This window comes from Vigna umbellata, chromosome 9 (genome assembly GCF_029865625.1).
Source record: "Vigna umbellata cultivar VRB3 chromosome 9, Vumbellata_1.0, whole genome shotgun sequence".
NCBI lineage: Eukaryota > Viridiplantae > Streptophyta > Magnoliopsida > Fabales > Fabaceae > Vigna > Vigna umbellata.
Genome location: NC_142173.1, coordinates 46,363,493 through 46,389,258, shown reverse-complemented (window position 1 = coordinate 46,389,258; position 25,766 = coordinate 46,363,493). Strand labels below are relative to the sequence as shown.

Here is a 25,766-nt window from a genome sequence, read left to right as displayed (position 1 = left end):
GCAATGCACCCTATAAGGGTCCCCGCATGACAAACATACACCCCTGCCATCTGATATTAAAATCACTTTCTAAAATATTTCCCATTTTTATAATTTTGGATTGAAAAGTTGAAATGACGAATCAAAGTGAACCAACCAGCAAATGATGAGCCAGAAGGACTTGATTGCAGCCTTTGAACTGCACATTCATGGAAGGGGACCATGCCTGAGTTTGTGGCAGACGGGTACCAAGTTGTGTTTTTGCTAGGTGTGTAGCTCCCCCATTGCTGCTTTGCATTAATTAAAAGGCACAAATACAGGTAAACATGTAGAAACAGAGCTGTATAGGGAACCCACCTATGAGCACCACATGTATTGGAAAAGTACCCCACCTTTGAGACAATTGCAGAGGCATGTAAACGGATGACCCCATCAAAATATGCAGGTTTTCTATAAATCCAATTGCCCCCCTTCTCGTTAAAAAAGAATAATGATAATTATGAAAAGGATAACATAATATATTTTTTTTCATTATTGCATAGGAAATAATACAATAATCCACAACACGGAATACATGTACTTGGCTATTTCTGTATATTTGAAACGATGAAATGCAAGAAGCAATGTTTCACATAATTATATAAATATAACCCATTATCGGTACCCTACCTACTACCACTATGCTTCCCTTGCATTCTACCTTGGGTCCTAAAGGAATATAACAACTTTGTTTCATATGAGTCTTGCTCAATCATTCTTTTACTGCAATTTCTTCTAAAGGCATATGATGAACTGAATTCAAGACAATTTCTTCAAATATACATTCAGTATACTAGAGGTTCTGCAGAGAAATGGAAAATCTTTTTTGCTTTATACCATACAGGTTAAGTCATGTTGTAATAAACTAAACCTCAGTTCATTTCTGACTGTAACATTGGGAAGAAAGCCCAGCTGTTGGCTGATCTACCTTCCCTCCCGGCAACCCTCCTGTTAGTCCACCACTCAGAGCCACTGCCACCAGTACCAGAAACAACTCCTTTACTGCTGTCAAAATTGAATTCTTTAGAAGAATTTACAGAATTCTGCTTATGGAAACATTGCTCTCCTTCTCCAACAGGATTGTATGGCTTGTCATCTGTTTTCTCTGTACACACATTACAGCTAGTATCGGTGTCTCTTTGCACCCTTTCTCTGTCAACAGGGTCTTTGGCCAGTATACCTTGAGAGGACCCTGACATATTTCGAAGCAATACCCCAGTTTTATTAGCAAGACACCGAGCAACGTCTTCCCCAGTTAATTCAAATGAAACTCTGTGATCAACCAATGTTGCATTACTTGGATGTCCACTGTCCGAGTTAGCAAGAGTTGCTTCCTTAGAAATCTGGTTTTCCACAGAGATGTTTTGATTGGTTGGCCCGGCACCATCAGGTGTCAAGCAGCCAGAACCTAACCTGGATTCCTGCCCCAGACCATCAGGTGTCACACACCCAGAACCTAACCGTGAAGCCAGCCCAACACCATCAGGAGTCACGGATCCTGAGCCAAGTCTTGAACCTTGCCCGGCACCATCTGGTGTTAATGATCCAGATCCTAGTCTGGAACTCCATCTTTGGGTGGAGAAGTGTTCAACACCCAAGATCTTTGGTGTTTCCCCTTTGCGGAACTCAAGAGTAGGGGGTCTATCAGGAAATGGGGTAGAAGTGCCAGAAGTTGAAAATGCTGAGCCAGGTGATATGAGTTGGCCACCTGGGCTTCCAGGATATTGTTGGTAAGGCTGAAAATCATAATTGTATAATGCAAACTTTTGATTCCCACTATTTTTCCGAGCCCTGTCCAGAGAAGATGCCAACAATTGAGCAAATGGAACGTCCGGGGATGAAGGTGTTGTTTGATGCACAGATTCGGGTGGGGGAGTAAAAGGAGCAGTGGATGGTTCAGTTGTGAAGTTGGAAAATACGGGCGGAGAAACTAGTTGAGTCTCATAGGCATATGGACCAATGGTGAACATGGATGCTGGACCACCAGAAGAGTAAGCATTGGCCGCAAGAGAAGAGAGTGAAAGTAATCCAGGCGGTGATTGAATAGCAGATGGGGGATCAGATTGGATTAAAGATGCAGGAGAAGATGGAGGGGCAATGAAGGGCATTACAATGGCAGTTGAAGGATTTGGTGGTGCAGTAGCAGCAGCAGCAGCAGCTGGACCTGTTGGTGCAACAGGTTCAGGAACAAGGACAGCATGGCCTATTCGCTTGCTGCTTTTACTGCTTTTACAAGATCCAAAGCACCAATATTGGCTCCAGCAGCCTCCCCAACGTTTTTTTGCAGTTAGTGAAGAATACATTATTCATTCAAAGTTGGACAGAATCAAAACATACTCAGTCACCAACAATATCAAAGCATTTGCAGAGAAAGAAAACTTTTAGGATATACCAAAATAATGCTGGATTTCTAAATTCAAATATGATCTATAACTATTATTATGTTGGCAATTTTGTTACACATTATCCAATTCACAAGTTTAAGTTACACATGGTTCAATATTGCAGGACAGAGAGAGCTTTGGTCAAAAAATTTATATTACACAGATTTGGAATATCCGTTACAATTTTAATTTCCATAGTAAGCACGTTTAATTTTCTGAGACCTAATCAACATACAAACACATTCGAAATTACTTCAAAATTCATTCACAGCCTTCTAATGCGTAGATATGATTTGCATATCGATACAGGGTAATACTAAGGCATAGATTCATCACTCTGCAATGTGGCTTGCTGCAATTCAAGTTATAATGTCCTCTTCATGGTGCATGTTTAATCAAGAAATAATTTCATGGGAGAAAATTGAGTAAACTTGACATGGTGATGATTCCATAAACTTTCTTTACATGCCAATAATGAAATTTTTTTCAATTGAAAGCATTGTGCTCTGATATGTGATTCTAATTCAAATGTGAATTAAAACTGGTGATTATATAGTCATGGGAGACTGACTTCAATGATTTCACCATGAAAACAACAATGCCACAAACTGCCACTTTTCATGTTGCAAACCTTTGATTGTGCTTTTAAGCTCTCCAGGTTTAATGTTTCAAAAACATTATATTAATAAGCCTGGAAGTATTTGCCAAAGTCTGAAATTGAAGGCACCAATAAACAAACTTGTCTTGCAGAGTAGCAACAACGTAATTTACTTATTGAACACCATTTGTAAATAGGATAAGTTTGAAAATAGATAGTGGTGGCCATAAATACCCTATGATTTTTGTGTGCAGTGGCAATAATTGATCTATCAATGCAATCACATTGGCGAAGTTTTCCTTCTATTAGAGAAATAAAGTCATGTTTTCTGTGTCGCCATTCCAAATCCTTACATGTCAACCAATGTGATTGCATTGATAGATCACTGCTTAGTAGAACAACTTTGTTTCCTGGCGCTGCCAATTTCAGACTTTTAACCAAGTTCTCTTCATTTGAATTGATATGGTTTTAAAACGTAAGTTTGAGAGACCAGCCAAAAGTACCTAGCCATAATAAAACTTACAGTGCTCATTAAAAGCACTATCAAAAGTCTACAACATGAAAAATTAGCAATTTGTCGGATAGCAGACACATGTGTAGATAACTAAAGTCAGTTCCCCGTGATTATACAACACTAGTTTTAGTTCACATAGAAATAGAACTACATACCAAGTCAACTCAGAAAACAACGCTCTCAGTTTAATCTAAATGTTCACAATTGAGGAGAAAGAAAGTTTATGGAATCATCTTGTCAAGTTGTTGACTCAAAATTTTCCACCAAAAGATTGTTTCTCAATTAACCGAGCACAAAGTGAACATTATAACTTGAATTGAATAACGTCAAACAGCAGATTAAAAAGCTCGAGCGCAAAATTAACACGAATACTTTGTACTAAAAATAAAATGAAACCTCCGATAGCTACTAGGTATACCAATCAAAGCTCACACAGTAGACAACAAAATTTACAAATATGGAAATTCAAGGTTGCACGTGGTTCTTCACTTGCAAATCCCTGTCTCTGCTTAATTATACAACACAAATTCACAAAATAAAAAGCTCAAGAGTTTACATTAACACAAATACCATGTACCAACAATAAAAAAACGAAACCTCTGAAAGATAGGTATATGAATCAAAGCACACAAGGAAGGCAGAAAACACGACAATTTATAAAATCAAAAAATGAAAATTCAAGGCTGACTCTGTTTCAGATTAACTATTCAATACAAAATTCAGAAACTAAGAAAAAAAAAAAGAGGGATACACCCCAGGATTCACACTCCAAAGTTCTCTTCTTTTTACACCTTTTAAAGCCACAGACGAAACAGTTTCAGATGTTGAAAACGAAACGAAAAGAGAAAAAGAAAAAGTGATTCAAATTTTCAAACCTTTCGACGCCAGCACCATCCAGTCAAACAAGACTAGACCAGACCTTCACCATGAAAATAAATAAAAAATAAAAAATACAGAAAACAGAGAAACATTAGACACAAAACACGAAAAAGAAAACACAGAACACAAGATCCCATTTCCCCCCTCCTTGGCACGTTGTTTTCTCGGTACACAACAAGGCCTCCAATTTCGAAAATCGAAAAGAGAAAAGAAAAAAAAAAGCGAAGAAACAGGCGCACGTACATACTACAAGCAAAACAAACATTTACAGAGAGAGACAGAGAGAGAGGAGAGAAGAGAGAAACTCACCGGCGCGGTGGTCGGCTGGACTCTGGATTCGGCGGTGACGATGGCTGTGGCAGCAGCGCTGACCGTCTCCAGGGTGGTGTTGTTGCGGCTTCCCATGGCGGGACTGGAGCTGAACATAGAATCTCTTTCCGGTCACCGGAGATCGGGAATCGTGGGCGGCGTAAGCAGCTCGCGGGCAGATGCAATCATGGATTTGGGAAACGGAGAATTGAAAAACGAAGAAAAGGAATAATAAAAAAAAAAGCTCAGATAATGAAATAGAAAAGTGTGTGTGAGAGAGAGAGAATGGAAAGTGCGTGAATGATTGATCACTCAACGGAACAGAGAACAGAAGTGAAGTGAAGATGGAAATGGAATTGACAATGAAGAGAGAATTATTAAATTATTATTATATATATATATTATTATATTATATGGTTGATAGTTATGTTATGTAGAAGAATAGAGAAACATTATTATTGTTGATTCTCTCTCTAAGTTTGTGTCTTCGATCACTTCCCCTGCAGTCTATATCCTCCAGTTACCTCCATTTTTGCGCCAAACTATTGCCACGTCACCTAAAACCATGTTGGCCCCACTCTATTTATTATATTAATAATAATTATTTTACCTTCCTTCTATATTATCTACACTTTAAACTTTATACCAATATATATCTTTTTAATACACTTTTATTACGATAATCTATTTCCAATAAACATATTAGATTTCTTTACTTATTCATTAATGATTTTAATGAAGACGACTTTTTAAAAATTAATTGTAATATGAAAAACATAAATTATTTTGGAACTTGTCACCAAGTTTCTTAAAAGTCCATGTAATTTTTTCTGAGCTAGTAGAAGTTGAGGATCACTTTATAACATTAGTAAATGTAATTTAAGATAAATGCTTGTATGATTGAATTTATGTTAGGAAATTGATTATGTAAAAAGGTAATTTTATGTTAGTTTAAAAATTTATTCATTATTTACTTTATTATTTGTAATAAAACACGTGTTACTTTATAATAATTTTAATAGTCATATTTGACTTGCGAAATCATTTTTATTTAAAAATTATTTTTCTAACACTTATTAAAATATTCAATAAATTTGGAGCGAAATATACTAATACTTTATGAGATTATTCTGATTGCATTTAATATTTCTTTTTTTTTACTCTTTATAGCAGTAAGGTAATGCTTTCAAATGTTACTATAATGTATGAAAGTATTAAATTTCTAAAATAGAAAAGATAGTGGAAAAATTGAATGTAATTAAAATATCCTGTGATGTTTGAATGTGAAAATTTATTTCAATAATTAAATACTTTTCCAATTTTTTTTTAATTTAATTAATCTATTTCAATAAATACTTATTTATGAGTCTTGTCTTTTTAGCTATATAATTTTTTAAAATATTTTTGTCCTTTTAGTATCTTTATTTCATGGTTTACATAATGCATGAAAACTTTTTACTATTCTGAAACTAATGAGAATGTTCCATGTGAGACAAATATCACTTTTATTTATTAAAGTTTAATGATAAAAAAAAAACTGTATCTGATTATGTATATACAAAAATCAAGGTTCTTTTAGGGAGGTTTTGAAAGTTAGAGTGAAATATACCATTTTTATCATTAAATTTAGTGATATTGGAATAGAAGCTATTGACGGTTTTAGAAAACATGATTATTATTTTTCTTCTCTTTTTATAGTTGCATAAGTAGTCAATTTTTCACTTTTTTCTGCTTTTTTTCCAAGGATGTAAACACACATGGCTAGATATCATTTTCATGAACAAACTAAACTATAGGATGAATATAGCATTGTTAAGATGTTCATTGGTATGCATGACTAGTTATCATCTTGTCCTATGTTGGAAAAGATAGCATTAATTAAAAGCAATTACATATAGCTAGATGACCATATAGATAGAGGCTATTAACGAATATACCAAAAATGATATGGTTATTCAACAATTATACTTCAAAATTTTGAATAATATTATCAAAACTCATATCATAAGGTTGAGATATTTCATAAATTTAAATATTTAAATATTTCTATTTATATTATATCTATAAATTGAAATGGGTTGCTTAATCAAACTTCAAAATGAAAAGAAAATAAAAAATTTATTTAAGGTGAAGCCACACTTGTGGTTGTACATCCTCACGTGGCTCTAATAATATACTAATTAGATCTTAGTTAGCATGAAATAAAAAAGATTGGTCTAAATTGCAAGTGGACGTTGAAAAGAGGTTTAAGAAAAAGCTAGGTTGTGCCATATATTAATAATAATATTAATAATAATTATTAATATTGACAAACTAACCTATTAAATAGTTTCATGCAATGGAAACTAAGATTTCTTAATAATTAAGATCTAGGAGTAACAGAGTTAGGGATAAAATAGTAATGATGACAGCTCACAATGTTGGTATTAAACTACGCAGCTGCCCTTGTCTTTGACATGAAATTACTTTTTTGCCACTGGGTGAAAAAGGCACGATTTTAAGGGTGATGTGAGATACTCGTGATTCACTGCATCAGTTGTTCTTGTTGTTTTGCTGTTGCTTTTTTCTGAGCATTCACGTGACACTTGTGATTGTTACTCTGCTATCGGGACCACGTGCGTTTCTCCTGAACTTCTCTCATCGTGCCAATCAAGAACGTTTGTTTTGACTACTTCGTGTCTGATGAGCGATTGACTGGATCACACTCGTCATCAGATAACTGTCAAGGTTGAGAGAAAGCGTTGCAAAATCCAGCCATTTTCCGAAAATATTTTACTTATTTATTATAAATATCGGTTTTATTGTAATTTTGTCCATCTTTATTTTTTCATTATCTGTGATTTTAGTTTTTACATTTTAAAACAATGCATGGTTTTTTTATCTTATATTTAACCTACCATATTTCATGTTATTTATTTTGTTATAGTTAAACCTTAAATTAACGTGTTTATTTAAGGTATTATTAAGCATAGCCTGTTAAAAATAATTAATCAATTTCTTCTGTAAAGATTAATGATAGTAAAAACTTTATCATAATTGTAACATAAGTAGTTAAATATAATTAACATGCAATCATCCCAAAAAGGTTCTATTTACGGAAAAGTTTAGTTTAATAATTGCAGAACAATGTTTACATTCCAATGTCTCTCTTATTCAAATTTTTAATTATTTTATCCATAGGCACTGTGTATATTGTTATTATTGAAGACAAATGAAACAATCAAATATTAGAATTTATAAAAGATTCCTTTGTCTGAGTGTTTGTGCAAAGAAAACCTTCCAACACTTACATGTTTCATGTTTGTGAAATGACAATATATTTTGTTTAACTTAAAATTGCCAAATTACTGTTTATGCAAAACATTCAAAGTCCTTTTAATTTGTCTAAATTTGTTGACCTATAACCTTATATGTTACTATTATGTCATGTGAAATTATAACCTTATTTGTTAATTGACACATTTTAACATTGTCAACAAAAGACATGGTATTTATGTCTTCTTGCTAATAAGTGACCATATACAAACAAAGGTCACACAAATAAAGATTTCTAGAAAAAAAAAAGTAAATTATTTGCTGTGTTAACCTCAAAACAAACAAGAAAAGAAAAAGAAAAAAACATATATATTACTTTCATGCTTTTATATGTTTGAAATAATATAATTTTGAAATATAGAGAATTAAAAAGCTCTAATATTGTAGGTTGGTATGGGGGCTACGTTTAGATTTTGATTTACAATGAATTTAAGTCTTGCTGAATAAGAGGATATAATTTACATTTTGTATTTATAAATGTTTACTAATTTTTATACACAAGCATTTTAGATTGGAACACCCTGGTCGTTTCACTAGTATGTTTTTTTATTATTGATAAAAAAATTCAAACATAATGCATAGCATAGCTACAATATGTATACCCAATGTCGTCACAAACAAATCAGAATGGGAAAGGCAACAAACAAAATTTCATCCTAAATTTAAGATTTAAGAAAAACTAAAAATTAATGATTTACTATATATTAATTAGGAAAAATTATATAAATATGATATAAGTTCAACCCACGAGAAATTGATATTACTTTTAATTCAAAATCTCGAGACATTCAATTTATGAGCTTTTTCTTATATAATGTTCAACTTTGTCATTTTACCTAATGTGAGACTTAGATTCACACTTAGATTATTTTCAACAATTTTTCAACAAGAATGAATCTTTTTCTTATCATATATTTTCCTTATTACGGTGACATTTACTTATATTGTTATTATTGTTGTTGTAGTCATTATCGTCTAAGTGTAAGAGTTGTGAATAAACAATAGTCACTATTGTGATTTCCGTGCATACAAATTAACCCTTTTGTAATCTCGTTCATAGATAGTGGTCACAATAATTGCAACTCTTCAGTGACACACTCAATTATCATGTACAACCAGTACTCTTGTAACATCCAAAAGTATAGTCCAAACTATATGTTTAAGAATTCATTACACCATAATATTGTAGAACAGTTTTTAGAAATAAAGTTAACTTACAGTTATCCACAAAATAACTATAAATTTAAACTTTACAAAAATCTACCCTAACTACAAAACTATATACATGACCGAACAGTTTATACATACTATATTTTTATGACCGAACGGTCATAGACTACACCACTGGGTCTTCGTCGTCCAGTGCTTCATTTAGCGAACGCTCGCCTCCCTCTACTCACACCCACGAGGTGATCATTGCAATTAAAGAGTACCGAACGGAAACATGAACAAGATAGAAAAGAAGGGTAAGTTAGAGTAATTTAATTGATTAAGTTATCATGCAAGGTCAACAAATACATAATTATGTAACATCCAAATTAAGCAAGTTCATGCAATGACCGATCACTCAAACAGACCAAAATCGAACACATTAATTCATGCAAGGACCGACTACTAGACTTGACCATCCGGATTGTATGAATATGTAGCTTGGGCCATTCGTGCACCCGGGGGTGTAGTAATTGGAAAATCATCAGCTGCCACCCGAGGTTAATCCGTTATAACTCACCTAAGATCGTATAGGCTAGGACCTCCTGCTATTCTCATGACATGACTTACCCATCTCTACTTGAGACTTGGTAATCATTAGAATGCCAGGATGAACCCGTGGATTTCGCTGTCCATATTCATACTTTACAACCACCTTGATACCAAATTACTGAGACATTCCTCCTTGGAATTCTCTTTCACATCCATATCACAATTATCATATCATACTTTTCCTTTTTACACCATTATGATAATACATACATAAGTCATCAAAGCAATTGAATCGTTTAATTAAAACAACACACTGGAATAACTATGAATATAAACAAAACAGAAATCACCAACATAGAATAACAAAACCAAACATCCTGTGAATGTTGGAGACCGAATGATCAATAATAGATACAGCTGAAGAGAAAACTGAGCGCTATTAATGATCGACAACTAGAGGATTCCGAGTACCACATCATGACCGAATACTACCACTAGTCCAAATACTAGGTTTAGACCGAACGCTTATGGCTTAGGCCGAACACCTATAACTTAGGCCGAACATATTTAAGATCGAATGCAAGTACGAGGTCGAGCACTAATACAAGAACGAGCGCTACTAAGAGAACACACAATCCACTAAGACTGAACGCTACTAAGAGATCCCACAACCCACTAAGATCGATCGCTACTTAAGAGACCACACACCTCACTAAGAATGATCGCTATAACTAAGAGATCCCACAACCCACTAAGACCGATCGGTACTTAAGATATCACACACCTCACTAAGAATGATCACTATAACTAAAATAGAATACTAGTACAAGACCGATCGGTAATTAACTGAAAAGCTCTACAAAAGTAGAACTCAGATAAGACCGAACCCAAGAAGAAAGTCGAACAATCAACGAAGGACCCTCAGCGAACTGCATAATTCTGTAGAATGACTGCAGAATTATGATCAACACCAAATCTTTACTAATTTCCTTCATTCTTCCCAACTTCTAATCCTCCCAATTTATATTATAAAGACCAAACTCACTCCTAACACAAATTCTCCATCTTCACTATCACACTTCCTCCCAATATCTCTCGGCCCCTAAATCAGAATTATGCAGAATCACAATCAACATGAATACAACACTTAAGAGTCTTCATTAATAATACTAAACACAAAATCATTCAGTTTCACACACATGCAAAAGCCATCAAACATGATTTTCATACATCATCAATCAAATAATTAAATTAACTAACTTCCCTTACCTCTTGATCGAACAGAAAGCTTTTACACCTTCAGGAAATTGTTTGAACTTCAAGAAAGTCTAAAAACACCTAAAGATCATCGATTTAAAAAGAAAGGATCAACCAAAAGACCAAGAACATGATCAAAATTGAGAAGAAGAAGCTGATGAACACATGCAACGGAAATTCCTTTGCATGCACCAGAAAACCGAAACATTAAGAAGAGAAGATGAAACTTACTGACTCAAATTACTGAATTAACTAGTTGACAAGAAATCCTTCCGCTCAAGGATCACTTAAACTCCTCTTGAACGAAGAATAGTTGATTAGCTGATGAAGATTTTTAGAGAGAAGGAGGAGAAAAGAGAAGATCAGAAAGTTGGAGAGAGAGTGTGTATGCAGAGAATGAGACGAAATTTGAAACTTTCATTTATATACTACTCTCAAAATCGGACGGTCCAGTCCAGTGCATACACCTGTCCCACTCCAATTTCCTTTAAATCTCTCGACTCTCACAACTCTCCCTTAATTTTTTTCTAACAAATTCATCATCCTTCTACTCTTCCATTCCAAATTTCAAAACCTTCCTTTTCATCTTAGAATTCATTACAACGTACATACCACATCATCACACATTCTTCCATTACTATCACTGTTATCCTTCACAAATAGATTCAATTTCATGCTTTAGCTCTCAGATGCCAGCAAGATTTCGACCACATTTTGATGAGTTTCAATCATAAACAAAGAATAAAGTTTCATCGTGACTAGTGTTAATGAGGTTTGTCTTCTTTACCAATAACTCAATTTTATTCATAGACATTTCACAAGTAGTAATGAGGAACGTCAACAAGTTTGTGATGTTGTAAATAAGAATTGATGCAAGTATATATTTATGTGCTTATGTATTCGACAATGTCTCCTTGTTAATAAGAAATGGTTTTATTATTACAAACAAATATTTGAAATTTTGGAGGACCGTGAATATGCATTATATAGATTTACACTTTTGCACTGAATATTATTACTAGTAATGACCTAAATTGGATTGCTACAACAATGGTATCAAAGTAGTTTGAACGTTAAGCGAGAAGTGGATTATATGTTCATTTAGTCATAGTTATATAAGAGATAAGTGTAGTTCAAGGATTGACTTAATGGTTTTAGGTTTACTATAATTCTTTTGTATTGAGAATTCTTGAGTATATAGGTGTAGAAGGAGACTTGTGAAAATGAAAGTATTAAGATAGAAAAAGTCTTGATATAGTGATGATGGTGCATATTCATAACTAAAATAGAGGTAATTTTCTATCTTAATTATGAAGTTTTCCACTTGTTAGAAATTGTTAAAGGATATAAGATTTAGTTATACAATATAGTTTAACTTATTATAAAAGTACTACATGTGGTAGGTTAATGTTGAATGTTTTAAATGATTTTAAGTCGACACATTCTTTTAAGTGAAGTGAAGGTAGGAAAGAGTTAAGTTTACTAATGGGAGAGTTTTCATTTAACATAGTCATATCAACCCCAACCTTTAGTCAAATATTGACATAAATTGTTTGTTCTACATGTCCAAATAGTTGTAGAGGAACATCGATTCAAAGTAAACTTGACTTGTTTGCCTCTAAGCATTGTGTGTGATACTATGGATGAATTAGCTATTTACCAATGACATTGTTATTGAATGTAAATAGAAGAAATTGGAGTTTTCAAACTCATAAGAGGTGGAGTTATCGCTGACACAACAATCAATGAGTGAGTGGAAATAAAGGGATCAATGTAATTTAATTTTAACACATGTGGAAGTTGAGAGTGTTAAATAAAAAGAGAATATACTCGTGGAAAATGAGCTTATGGATGTATTTCCAAAGGAATTGTTAAGGTTACATTTTGGGATCAAAAGTAGAAATTTCTTTTAATTTGGGTTTCGAATGAAGCTTCAATTATTTACATCCTACAGGGTAACTCTAGTTAAGAAGTAAAGTTTAAAGAGGATTTAAAATTTAACTGAAGAAACTATTTCTGTTAGGTGTGTAAAATTGAGAAAAAAAAATCAACGTAATTAGTATAGAAGATAGATAGAAAACCTAATAGGAGGGTAAATTGTTGAGAGTTAAACAAAATTATTGACGATCACTGGTCTAAATGCGCAAAGGTAAAATAAATAACTTGGTGAAAGTGTTGTGGCATTTTTAATCTGATGACACTAAATAGGAATTGGAGGAGGATATGTAAAAGAAGTACCCTTATCTATTTTTAATAAATTAATTTTTGAGGATGGAAATTTGTGTTCTTAAGGAGTATTACAAGAACCATGAATAAATAGTAGTGATAACGGTTGAAAATACTGTTATTTGATACTTAATTTTGATACTAAAAACACCCTTTATAACTTAGAAACTAGCTTGAAATCATGCTTTTGTTTTAGTTATGAGAATAAGAGAGTTGAAGGTGGAATTATTGGTTTTACGCTTGGTTTTCCTTGTTTTAAAAGGAATTAGGATGATTTGGAAGAAGAGTTGAAGTATCAAGGAGTTGGAACTCAAGAAGAGCTGGAAAATCATCAGAGAGAAGGATCGTAGGTGATGCCTCAGCGCCCTTTTGGACACCTTCAGTGCTGAAGTCTCGCCTTGGCGCCTGAGCGCCAGTTAGTACCACAACTCACGCTTGGGCGCCCTTCTAGGGGTGTTGAGCGCAAATGCTTTCCTAGTCACGCTTGGGCGCCCTAAGTTGGGGCGCTGAGCGTCAGTCTCGTGGGCTTGGAATTTTTCTGTGCTCTATTTAAGGATTTGGACGTCCTAGGCTTGGTATCTTTTGACAGAAGAGGCGTAGAAACACTCTCTTGGAGGTGGATTTGGAGGCGGAAGCACCTATCTTCAACTTTTAGGGTTTTTCTATTTCATTCTTTTCCATTATTCATCTAGTTTCACCATGTCTATGGTGAACTAAACTTTAATTGTTGTTGGGGAAACGATGTAATCCTTTGAAACTCTCATGTATTGAATTAATTCTTATTTTAAATGCTTTGTTCATTAATTGTTAGGGTTTTTCCTCTATAATTTATGCTTGCTTTGTTTAACTCATTCATAGCATGATAATTGATTTTGTCGATATGGACACATATGGGGAAATCTAGATCTGGGGAATCTCTCCCAAAAGCAGTATTGCCTAGACATAGGGATATGAGGGTTGGTTGCCTTTAAGCTTATGTGCGTTTATAATGCAGAATTAATTGTTAGGGAGACAAGACATTGTAAACTAGTAATTAAGGACATGCTTTCTTCGCTGAGACATCGGGTCCAAAGTAAATTAGAAAGTGGCATTAACATTAATGAAGGAGACGAATTCATAAATACATGAGAGTGAATATGATAAGTCAAACCCCTAACAACATAATCGTTCCATATTTTACAAACCAATCACCTGAGCATTCTTATTGTCAATTGATCAACACTTGCATTCATGTTTATTTTTTGCAATTTAAACCAAAAGATTTTGTTCTCAAGTCATATTTAATCAAGAAATCACATAACTGTTTAGGCCGTGAGTCTCTTGGGAAACGATACTTGATCTTACCATATTTATTACTTGATACAATTCGGTACACTGGCCGAGGTCTTAACAAGTTTTTGGCGCCATTGTCGGGGACTCGTGGTTTAACTATTCTATTTGTGTGATTATTTATTAGCTTTGACTTGATTTTTTTATTTTTATCTTTCTATCTTTCTATCTTTTTATCTTTTTATCTTTTTGTTTTGTTCTAACAAAGTTTTCTAGGGTTTTGTTTTCTTGTGTATGCAGGATACAATTAGAACTAGAAGTAAGAAAACTTCGGAACCTCTTCTTGAAGGATTGGACGAGAGTAGAAGGAGAAGGAGAATTCAAACATCTAGAGAATTATTCCCTTATCCATAGATACTTTTACAACCTTCACCACAAAGATCTGATAAAAGAACTGAAGAGATGGCTGGAGAAAATAATGGTAGACGTACTCTGGCAGATTACACAACAGTAGTTGGCCCTCATCATTTTAATAGCATTGCGAGGCCGAGGGTCAATGTTGCAAACATGGAAGTAAAGCATGCGTTGATACAATTGGTGAAGAGCAACCAATTTAATGGATTGTCTCATGAATATCCATATGAGCATCTGACAACTTTCAATGAGATTTGCAACACTGTAAAGATCAATGAAGTGTCGGATGATGCTATAAAGCTTAGTTTGTTTCCTTTCACATTGGGAGGAAATGTTAAGTTATGGTTGAATTCTTTCCAGGAAGATAGCTTTACCGAATGGGAAGATGTGGTTGCAAAGTTCTTGAACAAACACTTCCCACAATCTAAAATCAACAAAGGTAAGCAGGAAATTTCTTCTTTTAGGCAAGGCATGAAGGAGACGTTAGGTCAAGCGTGGGGTAGATATAAAAGCTTGTTGAGAAAGACGCCCACACATGGCTTTGATGAAGCCACAGTAGTCATTCTTTTCCTTGGAGGTCTTGGCTCACAAACCAAATTGATGCTAGATGGCTCAGTTGAAAGTAATATCAAGTGCCAGAGGAAGCTTATGAATTAATTGACAATATGGCTACTAATTATAATGAGATGCATAGTGAAAGAGGAGCTCCACCTCAGTAGAAGGGAGTTCTACAGTTAAAATCTCATGACGCTTTGCTGGCACAACATAAAATTATGACTCAACAATTGGAGAATTTGACAAAGAAACTCTCTCAAATTTAGAATGTTTCATAGGTTCAACAAAAACTCTGTGAATTATGTGGTGGTGATCATATCAATGTGCTTTTCCAGTGGAGACCCAAGAAGATGTCAACTATATCGGCAATCAATTCCGCCAAGGTAATTTCAACCAAGGGTGGAAACCTCACCCAAGTATGGGTCAAGGTCAATTTGTGCAATCTGGGCAAGCAGGACAATTTAATAGACCACTACAACAACAATCACAATGGCAACAAATATCTGCATTATCTGACAGAACTTCAAAGCTTGAAGAAACTTTTCAACAATTTATGCAGGTAACTATCTTCAACCACAAGAGCACTGAAGCTGCTATAAGGAATTTGGAGATGCAGGTGGGCCAACTGGCTAAGAAGTTGGAGGATAAAGTTGAGAAGCAATTTGAGGCTAATACTGAAGTTAACACTAAGGAAGAATGCAAAGTTATTGTGAGCATAAGTGATGAGAGAGTAGAGGAGAGAAAAGAAAGAGTTGAGTTGAAAGAAGAAAAAGAAGAGAGAATAGGTGAGGTTGAGAGAAAAGAGAAAGAAAAGAAGAGGGGAGAGAAAAAAATTGAGAAAATTGAAAAGATTCTTCCTAACCCTAAGGAGTGTGAAAAAATTGATAAAGAGAAGCAATATGAGTGTTTTAAGGAGATCTTCAAGCAATTGGAGATTATTGTTCCCTTGACCGAAGCACTACAGCAAGTTCCTGTTTATGCGAAGCACTTGAAGAAAGTCCTAAAAAAGAAGAGATACTTAGATGAGGAAACTATTGATGTACAGGGCAATTGCAGTGTTATCTTGCAGAAGACACTTCCTCCAAAAGTTAAAGATCCAGGAAGTTTTACTATTCCTTGCGTCATAGGGAATGTTGAGATAGGGAAAGCCCTAATTGATTTAGGGTCAAGCATTAATTTAATGTCCTTATCTGTGCTTGAAAGGATTGGTGGTCTTAAAATGAAGCCTACTAAGGTTAGTTTGCAATTGGTGGATGGATATACCAAAGAGCCTTATGGTGTGGCGGAGGATGTTGTGGTTTGCATAGACAAACTTAGATTCTTGGTTGACTTTGTGGTAATGGAAATGGAGGAAGACATGAAGATTCCTATTATTCTTGGAAGGCCATTCATGAAAACGGCCAAGGTAATCATCAATATGGATGATGGGACGATAACACTTAAAGACCGAGAAGAGGAGGTAATCTTTAATGTCTTCAATGTTGAGCAGCAGATTCAAGTTAAGAAGAATAGTCATAAAGCTACATATGAAGATGCACTATTGACTAGGCCTGAAGATGCTAAGCCGGTCAACAAAGGTAAAAATTGTTTCTTGTCACAAGTTAAGGAGGAAGAAAAAGATGGTAAAGGGAAGATAGTTCATCATGACTCGGTGAATGAACAACTCAAACTTGGTACACCGGTAAGATTCAAGAACAAGTTGTGGGTTGTGAAAAAGTTTAAAGAGAATGGAGTAATAGAAATTGAAGCTCCGTATTCTAGAAGAGTCAAAAAGGTGGATAGGAAGTTGTTGATGAGTTGGTGTGATGAAAGCAAAAGGAACACCAACATAGAAGATTGGACTTGAGCTTTATTGGGTCAAGCTAGTGACGTTAAAAGAGCGTTTGCTGGGAGACACCCCAGTGATTTAAAAACTTTGATTTTTTTTTTGGTGATGTAATTTAAATTTTAAGTATAATTTGTTATTTGGTTATGAGCCTACTATGGCACAACATATACTGATGGATGCTCTACAACATCTACTGATGGATGTTATGTGATTAAACACCTACTGATGGGTGTTGATAAGAAGAGGTGCACCTACTGATGGGTGCTGGAAGATGCATATGTCAGGCTCGCGACGTTAAACAAGCGCTAATTGGGAGGCAACCCAGTTCTCTAAACCTTTATCTTTATGTGTGTTTTGTTTCTGTCTATTGTGCATTGTTTGAACTAAATTGATGTGTGCGTAATATGAGAAACACGTGAAATTTCAAAATTGTGGAGTTGAAGCTGGGGGCCCTTGATTAAGGGCGCTTAGGGCGAGCTAGAAAGAGAGGAAAGTGAATCGCGCACGCCGCTCAGCGCCAGTTTGGGGCACTGAGCGCGACTTTTGACAGATTAGGGTTATGTTAAATTGAGCTCAGCGTAAGTTTGGCCCATTGCACACTTTTGTTACCCTAGGTCTCGCCCTAGCAGCCATTTCAGTTTTCACTCATTTTAGCCTCTCCACACACTCTTCTAAAGTGTTCTCTTCACTTTCCCTTTCATCCTCCCATCTAAAAACCCTTTTCTCCACCCATTGTGCATCACTGTTCCATTCAAGTTTGGGGTTTCTTTGAGTCTTGTTGCTAGGGTTTGGTTCATTAATTTCATTGAGCATTCTTCATTGTATTGTGCATCTTCAATCAAGTAAGTTCATGCATTTTATGTTTAAAGCATTTGAAAGCATGATTCTTGATGAATGTTGTTGTTTAAGCATGATTCTTGAGGATCTTTGATGTTTGTGCATGATTTGTTGAATTTGGTGAGGTTTGAACCGATTAAAATGTTGTATTGAGGGTTGGAACTGTGATAAATGCATTTGAATGGTACTTGAGGCCAGCTAGGGCCATTTTTTGAGAATGAACTATCTGGCGCTGAGGCCCTTCCGAGGGGCACTCAGCATGATTCTGCAGAAAGAATTTTTTTGTTTTGGCGTGCTGGTGGCTGGTTAAATAAGTGCAGGTGACGCTGAGGGGCCCCTGTTTTGCCCTCAGCGTGAATGAGAAGCATATGTTTTGATTGGTTTTGTTATTCGAATACTAATGCTTGATAACATTTTTGGGTTGTTCTATGAATCTTTGTAATGCAAGAATGGCTTCATCATCAGGAAAGAGGATCAAAATCGTGGGACATAAGAGGAAGGAGTCATAGCGTGTTTATTCAAAAAAGTTCCTATCCTATTTGAATGAGAAACATTTCGGAACGGTTCAGAACCGACGTCTTTTGATGAAAAGAAAAGTGGGGATGATACCAACCATGGCCCCGCAATTTGGAAGAAAATTGGAAAGAAGAGAATGGGAGAATGTAGCTTCTTATCTATCACCAGCAAATATAGCTGTTGTCAAAGAATTTTATGCGAATACAAGGGTATTTGGCAACAGTTGGAGAGAAGCCTACACTAGCTATGTGAGAGGAAAGATCATTCAGTATGATTCTGTCACTATAAACAGGTTTCTAACCACTGAGTGGGCTGGTGAACAGTGTCAGTTTGCACTAATTATGGAGGAAGGAGCTAACTATGATGAGATAGAGAGAATATTGTGTGTGCTTGGAGGACGCTTTCAGAGGAATAGGAATGAGTCACCCATTCATATTAGGAGGTTTTATTTGACTCCTCTGGCAAAGTATTGGATGACATTTACACATGCCAATATTCAGCCATGCTCCCATGTGTCAGATATTACTACCAGCCGAGCCATTTTCCTTTATTTTGTGCTCAAAGGATTGAATGTGAATATTAGGCAAGTCATAGCAGATGAGATTCGATCATGTGCTAGTGTTGTGAATACCAAAGCACCTTTGGGACACCCATCTTTGATCACACATCTTTGTGAGCTAGCTGGAGTGAATACCTCCACACCACCGATGGAGCGACCCAGAAAGGAGATAGATGCCTCTTATTACACCCAGTATTGTATGTTGGATGAGGCGAGTCAGCTTATGCCACCACCACAAAATCCTAGGGTGCATAGGAGAGCACCACCACCAGAGTAGGGGCAGCCTCAAAATGCTGAGCCTTTTCAGATGAGGGACATGTATATGTCCCTGATGGAGGATAGGATGCAAGCATTGCATAGAGGGCAGGTGGCCACTGCAGAGATGATTATAGGGTTGTATGATACACCTCATAGACGACAATGGACGATGGAGGAGTTTAACACTTGTGTGAGGTGGCTAGTGGAGCTGGAGCAGCTGATGCTTCAGCCATGGAGGAGGATAATGAAGATGATGAAGAAGATGAAGAGGAAGATGATGAAGAAGAGGAGGAAGACTCAAATGACAATCAAGGATGAGGATAGCATTTACTAAAGAATGCTATTAACAGTAGAGCAGGATTTTTCTTATCTTTGTTTTGTTGAACTATATTTGCTTTTGTTTTTATAGCAGGATTTTTCTTATCTTTCTTATATTTGCTCGAAGTAGATTGTACTTTCTTTCATACACTTCTTCTTATGAAGAGAACATTCCGTAAATGTCTTCTTTGTCTCTAACATCCACTTCTAATATATTTCAAATAAAGCAGCGGATGCATGTAGTACGTTATCTACATAGAACATAGTAGATTGTGCATGCACCATATGTCTTATCTCTTATCAGTTTTGTTGTTTTTGAACGTTAAGCATTTAATGACATTTAATGTTTGTTCAGAACAACAAAGTGCTTTTTACATTTTTTATCATTGAGGTAGCATTTATCATTTAAGTTTTTCCTAAAGATACCATTCGTTGAGTAATAAATTCATCGTTGGACGAAGTAAAGATTTTAGCTCATGCTACCGTTTAGTCTGTTATAAACGCTTTTTGGAATATTTCCTTTCAGAGCTTGAGCATTTAGCATATTTCTTATTGTATAGGTTTTCGATCTTTGTTTAAGGCTTTTAGAGGGTTTGGTCAAAGACATTGTCTCGACACATTTTTGCTTCTTGAGATTTTAACTGAATATTATTGGGTACAATATAGCTTACACATTTAGCATGACTCTTTAAACACTTTGACTTGTAAGTCGTTTAGCTTGCGTCTGGAACCTTTAACCTAGTTTTTTCCTACGTGTTTTCCTAAGGTTTTTCTATGTTGATGGATGATTTTGAATTTGTTTCTAGCCTTTATGTTTCTACCTATATCATATTCTTTAGGTTTAGGTGTTTTCAGATTCTTGTCTCGTTTAATATTATTTGATTAAACTTCGAAATATAAGAGCGTTTAGACATATAAGTTTTATGAACGGTTTTGTCTTAATACGGTAGAGTTTTTAAGGAGGATATATGAAACTAGGATTTTGGATTATTATATGTATTTAGTAATGTATACATCCTCCAGTGATGGAACATTTGAACTTATTTGTCTTTTGAAAAATTTATTTACATAAAGGAGTACTATATATATGTAAAATGTATACATAAATTCTCGTGTGATATTTTAAATTGTTTTATATTATCTACATAATGATTTGATTAACTATAGTGATTCTACTTGGAAGATGAAAAAAAAGATGCAAAAAATGGATGATGGAGAAGATGAATATGAAAATAGAAATTATATCCTGTGATGAAGGGGTTTGGTATAGAAAATGTAGAGGCAAAGATTTGATGAAAGAGATGGAGTTATAGGAAGATGATAGAAAGGTGAGTGTGAGGTAGAAAATGTGTATGTTGGAATAGAATGATATTTTATTGAAGAGAAAGATATGTAGGTATTTATAAGGTGATGGGTAGAGAAGGTGGGTTGAGAAAAATAATTAAAAAAAGATGGATTGAGAAATTAGATGGACATAGTGAGTGAAGAAAAATAATTAAACTGATAGATGAAAAAGTTAGATGGAGAAAATGGGTGAAGAAAAATAATTAAAATGATGGCTGGAGAAAAATAATTAAAAATGACAAAATTAGATAAAGAACATGGATGGAGAAAAATAATTAAAAATGATTGGTGGATAAATTGGATGCAGAGATTGGGTGGAGAAAAATAATAAAAAAAAATGGATGGGGTAGGTAGGGATGTTAATAGAAATTAAAGGAGAAATGTGGTTGTTAGAAATGAACTTGGTTTGTTAGACCAATCAAAAAACAAAATGGTGTTGATAGAAAATGAGGTGTAAAAAGAAAAGTAGTGGGTAAAGGTGTTAAGAAAAAGGATAATATTAAATTTTTATATGTTACATATTGTAGATACTTAAATGTCAAATTTCTCTTTAATAAGAAAATTTTTGTACTTGAAAATTGATTAATCAATAAAAAGATTAGAATAAAATTCTTACATCTTCTATTTACAAAGTGGAATCACCAAAGTTGATCAAACCATACATAGATAATATAAGGAATTTAAAATACCACACTAAAATGTATGTATACAAATTACATATATAGTCTTCCTCTGTATAAACCAGTTTTTCAAAAGACAAGGAAGTTCAAATGTTCCACGAGTAAAGGATTTATACATTACAAAATACATATAATAATCCAAAATACTAGTTTCACATCTCCTAAAAACATCTAATGTTGAGTCTCATTGTTTTATACACTATTATTTACTCACATGTATCACACGATTATCGAAAAAATCACAAACAAAAGGAATGCAATGGTGAACTAGTGATACTTAACAAGTTAAAACTAAAACCAGACATGCAATATCTATGAATCAATGCACCACAAAAGATCATTCATATAGACATAATCATTTGTTAAGACACTGACATGATCTAAACTCAATTTCCGAAATACTTGTGCATTAAGTTGAATTTGCGTGCAAGTCTTGCACCTATTATGTAATCTCACAATGGATTATAACAAAAGATGGCTTTGGCTACACTTAGCCTAGTATATTGCAGTAAAACACGGTCATGGATACACTTAGCCTAGTAGATTACGACAAAAATAAAATGTTTGCTCTACTTAAGCCTAACTTACCATCATACGGTTAACTCCTATCAATATTTTAGGTCACAATACTATTTCATATTGATTCCCCTAACAAGGAACCATATTCAACTCTCATTCTTAAACTTCATCCTCTACATGAATTCGTAAGTTTAGTAGAATTAAAATGATTTCACTATTTGGATTCAAACTCAATACAAACATACCCTATTTAATATGGCATTTGTCCTTAAAAATGACCATATATACACCATTCATACATCATTATACCATTCAAGTTATTGTCTTAGTATATCTCAACATTCTGAACTCATAACCATTCACCCATATTTATCATAATACATAAGCAATGTAAGTAAATGAAATAAAAGCATATAAAGAAGACTAGATTTACACAATGGTAGTCTAGACAATACTAGTCAGAGAGAGAGAGATAAAAACGTATCAATTTAGAAATCTCTAACACAACAGGCCATATAACCAAACATAAACATGTACAAAATAATTTTACTGGTTTCCCTTACCTAAGAAGTTATAAAAGATGTAAGAAATGGATGATGGAGAAAATGAATATGAAAATAGAAATTGAGTCTTATGATGAAGGGGTTTGGTGGTCAAAAGATAGTGCAAAAGACAATAAGGCTCAAAAGTAATTTTAAGTACGAGATATGAGACTAGTATTTTATATTACTATATGTACTTGGTAATGTATAAATCATCTATTCATGTAATATTTGAACTTCTTTGTCTTTTGAAAAACTTATTTATATAAAGGAGAACTATGTATATTGTATACATATACATTATGTGATATTTTAAATTACTTTATAATCTTAGTAATGGTTTGATTAATATGAGAATTAATTGTGTTGTTCCAAGGTGTGGGTTTAATTACCTCTACTAGCATTTGAGAGTTATAACCTAGCATACTAATAATTAACATTTGATAATAAAAAAATATATTAAGTACCTTGTAGGTTATCATTAAAATTAAACAACAATCACTTATAAATTCTTCATCAACCAAAATAATATTTTAATTAATATCTACAAACATTAATTTTTTTAATTGGAAAAAATTCTAATATAAATAGATTTTTTAATGTTACAAACTTATATTTATAAAATTTGAGTTAAAATAATGTTTTATCAGTGAAAAATGTCGTGAACCATTTTCGTAAATGCTTTAAGAAAAACAATTAGAAAAGTCTTTTAAATAAGACGGAGATGATATTTATTTATAAACTCAACCTGAATTAATGTAACTAAGTGTTATTTTAATGATGAAAGATGGCATATTTCTTAAGCATTTTAGTGTTAAAAATGTGAATGCTAAAATATATCAATTACTATATTTAAATACAAAAACATGTAAATAAATATAAAAGGATCGTATGTGTTTATCAAACAAGTTTTGAAAGCAAAACATCATTTTAACATTTTTGAAAACATTATTTTCATTGAAATTTATATAAATGCTCCAATTCTGAAGTAATATTAATTGTTTAGATGAATATAACTAAGAAACTCAAACAAAAAATTTCCCAAAAAAGTAAATCTAAAAAGGAGCTTTATTGTTAAATTTAAAATAAAAAAGAAAAAGGAAGGAAGAGATAGAGAAAGTTGTTTGCATACTTTAATTTTTGTATGGTTGAGAGGTTAATGTTGGTGTGCACGTGTGCTGATCCACTTGCAATTTGGTGACATATGTGAATGGGTTTTCGTGCATTGCCCTCGTGTGTCTGTGTGTGAATGTGACATTCCCTAAAGGCTAAAGCATCTCCTTTTTTTATACTCTTTCTTTAAAATCTTACATAGCTTTCATTCCATTCATATTTCAAAATACCCTATTTTATTATTTTTGAAATTAAATATGTTTTTTTTGTCTTTAAATTATAAAAAGGTGTATTTTATCTCTATGAAGTATTTCATGTTTGTATTTTATAAAAATAAAAAATTTTCTTAACAAATAATTATTAAAAGAGTTTTTCATGTAATAAACCAAATTTTATAATGACTATAGTATATTTTTATATATTATTTATTGAAAAAAATATTTTACATATTTTTAATAAAATAAACAGACAAAATAATTTATAATTTATTTTAAAGACAAAACACGATTTGTTTAATTGTTTACAAACAAAAAATATATATTTTTATTTTTATATATTTCTACCTTCAAATTTTGATATTTTAAAATATTAAAATTAGGGTAACTTAAATGAAGGAAAAAAAAAAGAATTAACAAAGAAGTAGGACTCTTTTTTTTTCTTGTTAATAATTTATTTTCATAATAAAAAACATACAACATAAGGGCACCTCTAACATTGAGACTTTGAAAAGAAACTTGCTTATGACATGTTTGGAAAAGAAAAAGTAAATTAGCAAGAGAGTAATTCAAATCCATTCTTAAAAATTGTGGATTGTTCACCACTTGTGTCAATTGGCACAGGATCTTTCTTTTAAAAGATTAGAAAAAAAAGCAACTTTTACTAACTTGACACCACTTTTTAACCTTGTCTATATGACATCAAAAGGTTGAATACTTCATAATTGAACCTATAATTATGCATATGTGTGGAACATAATCAGTTAACCAATAATCAACCAAAAAAGATTAAAGAAAATACCCAAAAGATTGTTCTTTTAAGGTCAATGTCAGAGTGATTCATCTACTTTACATATGAATGGCTCACACAAGGGTTTTCCTCCTTTTTCACATCACTTTCCATAGCTAAGTGGATAAAAGAATTCAAGTTTTTTTTTTCTTTTTGATACTATTTCATATACTTGGTCTGTATAATTTGCAAGTTTTGATTCTTTCTTTGATTAGTGATTTGGACACCCTTTTGAATGTAGATAATTTATTACGTATTACTTTTTATTAATTATTCTAAAGTCATATCCTTTATAATTTCAAATTATTAAATGATATAAAAATGTTTGAAATTAATTCTTTGACCTTTCTGATTTCCTTAATAATGCACGCAATTTTTTTCCAGTGAATTTTTTTTATGGAAAGAATAAACTGTGAAAAAACAACTTTCCATGACTAGGTGGATAAAAGAATTCAAGTTTTTATCTTTTTTTATACTATTTCATATATTTGGTCTATATAATTTGTAAGTTTTGATTCTTTATTTGATTAATGATTTGGACACCCTTTTGAATGTAGATAATTTATTATGTATTACTTTTTATTAATTATTTTAAAGGCGTGTCTTTTATAATTTCAAATTAGTAAATGATGTAAAAATGTATGAAATTAATTCTTTGACCTTTCTGATTTCATTAATGATGCATGAAAATTTTTTTCAATGAACTTTTTTGTGTGGAAAGAATAAACTGTAAAAAAAACAACTTTAATGTTGATCTGTTCTATTTCTTACTCAACTTTTTCTTGAAAAGATGATAATCATATGAAAA

General features: G+C 33.2%; 1 protein-coding gene across 1 annotated transcript; it reads right to left on the bottom strand.

Moving 5' to 3' along the window:
• Positions 1-488: 488 nt before the first annotated feature.
• On the bottom strand, positions 489-5,051 carry LOC124839395 (uncharacterized). The gene is made up of 2 exons (XM_088099539.1): positions 4,701-5,051; positions 489-2,298 (listed from the first exon to the last, which is right to left on the bottom strand). The coding sequence occupies exons 1-2, from the start codon at positions 4,817-4,819 to the stop codon at positions 891-893; spliced, it is 1,527 nt and encodes a 508-aa protein (XP_087955665.1). The 5' UTR covers positions 4,820-5,051; the 3' UTR covers positions 489-890.
• Between the last annotated feature and the right edge of the window lie 20,715 nt (positions 5,052-25,766).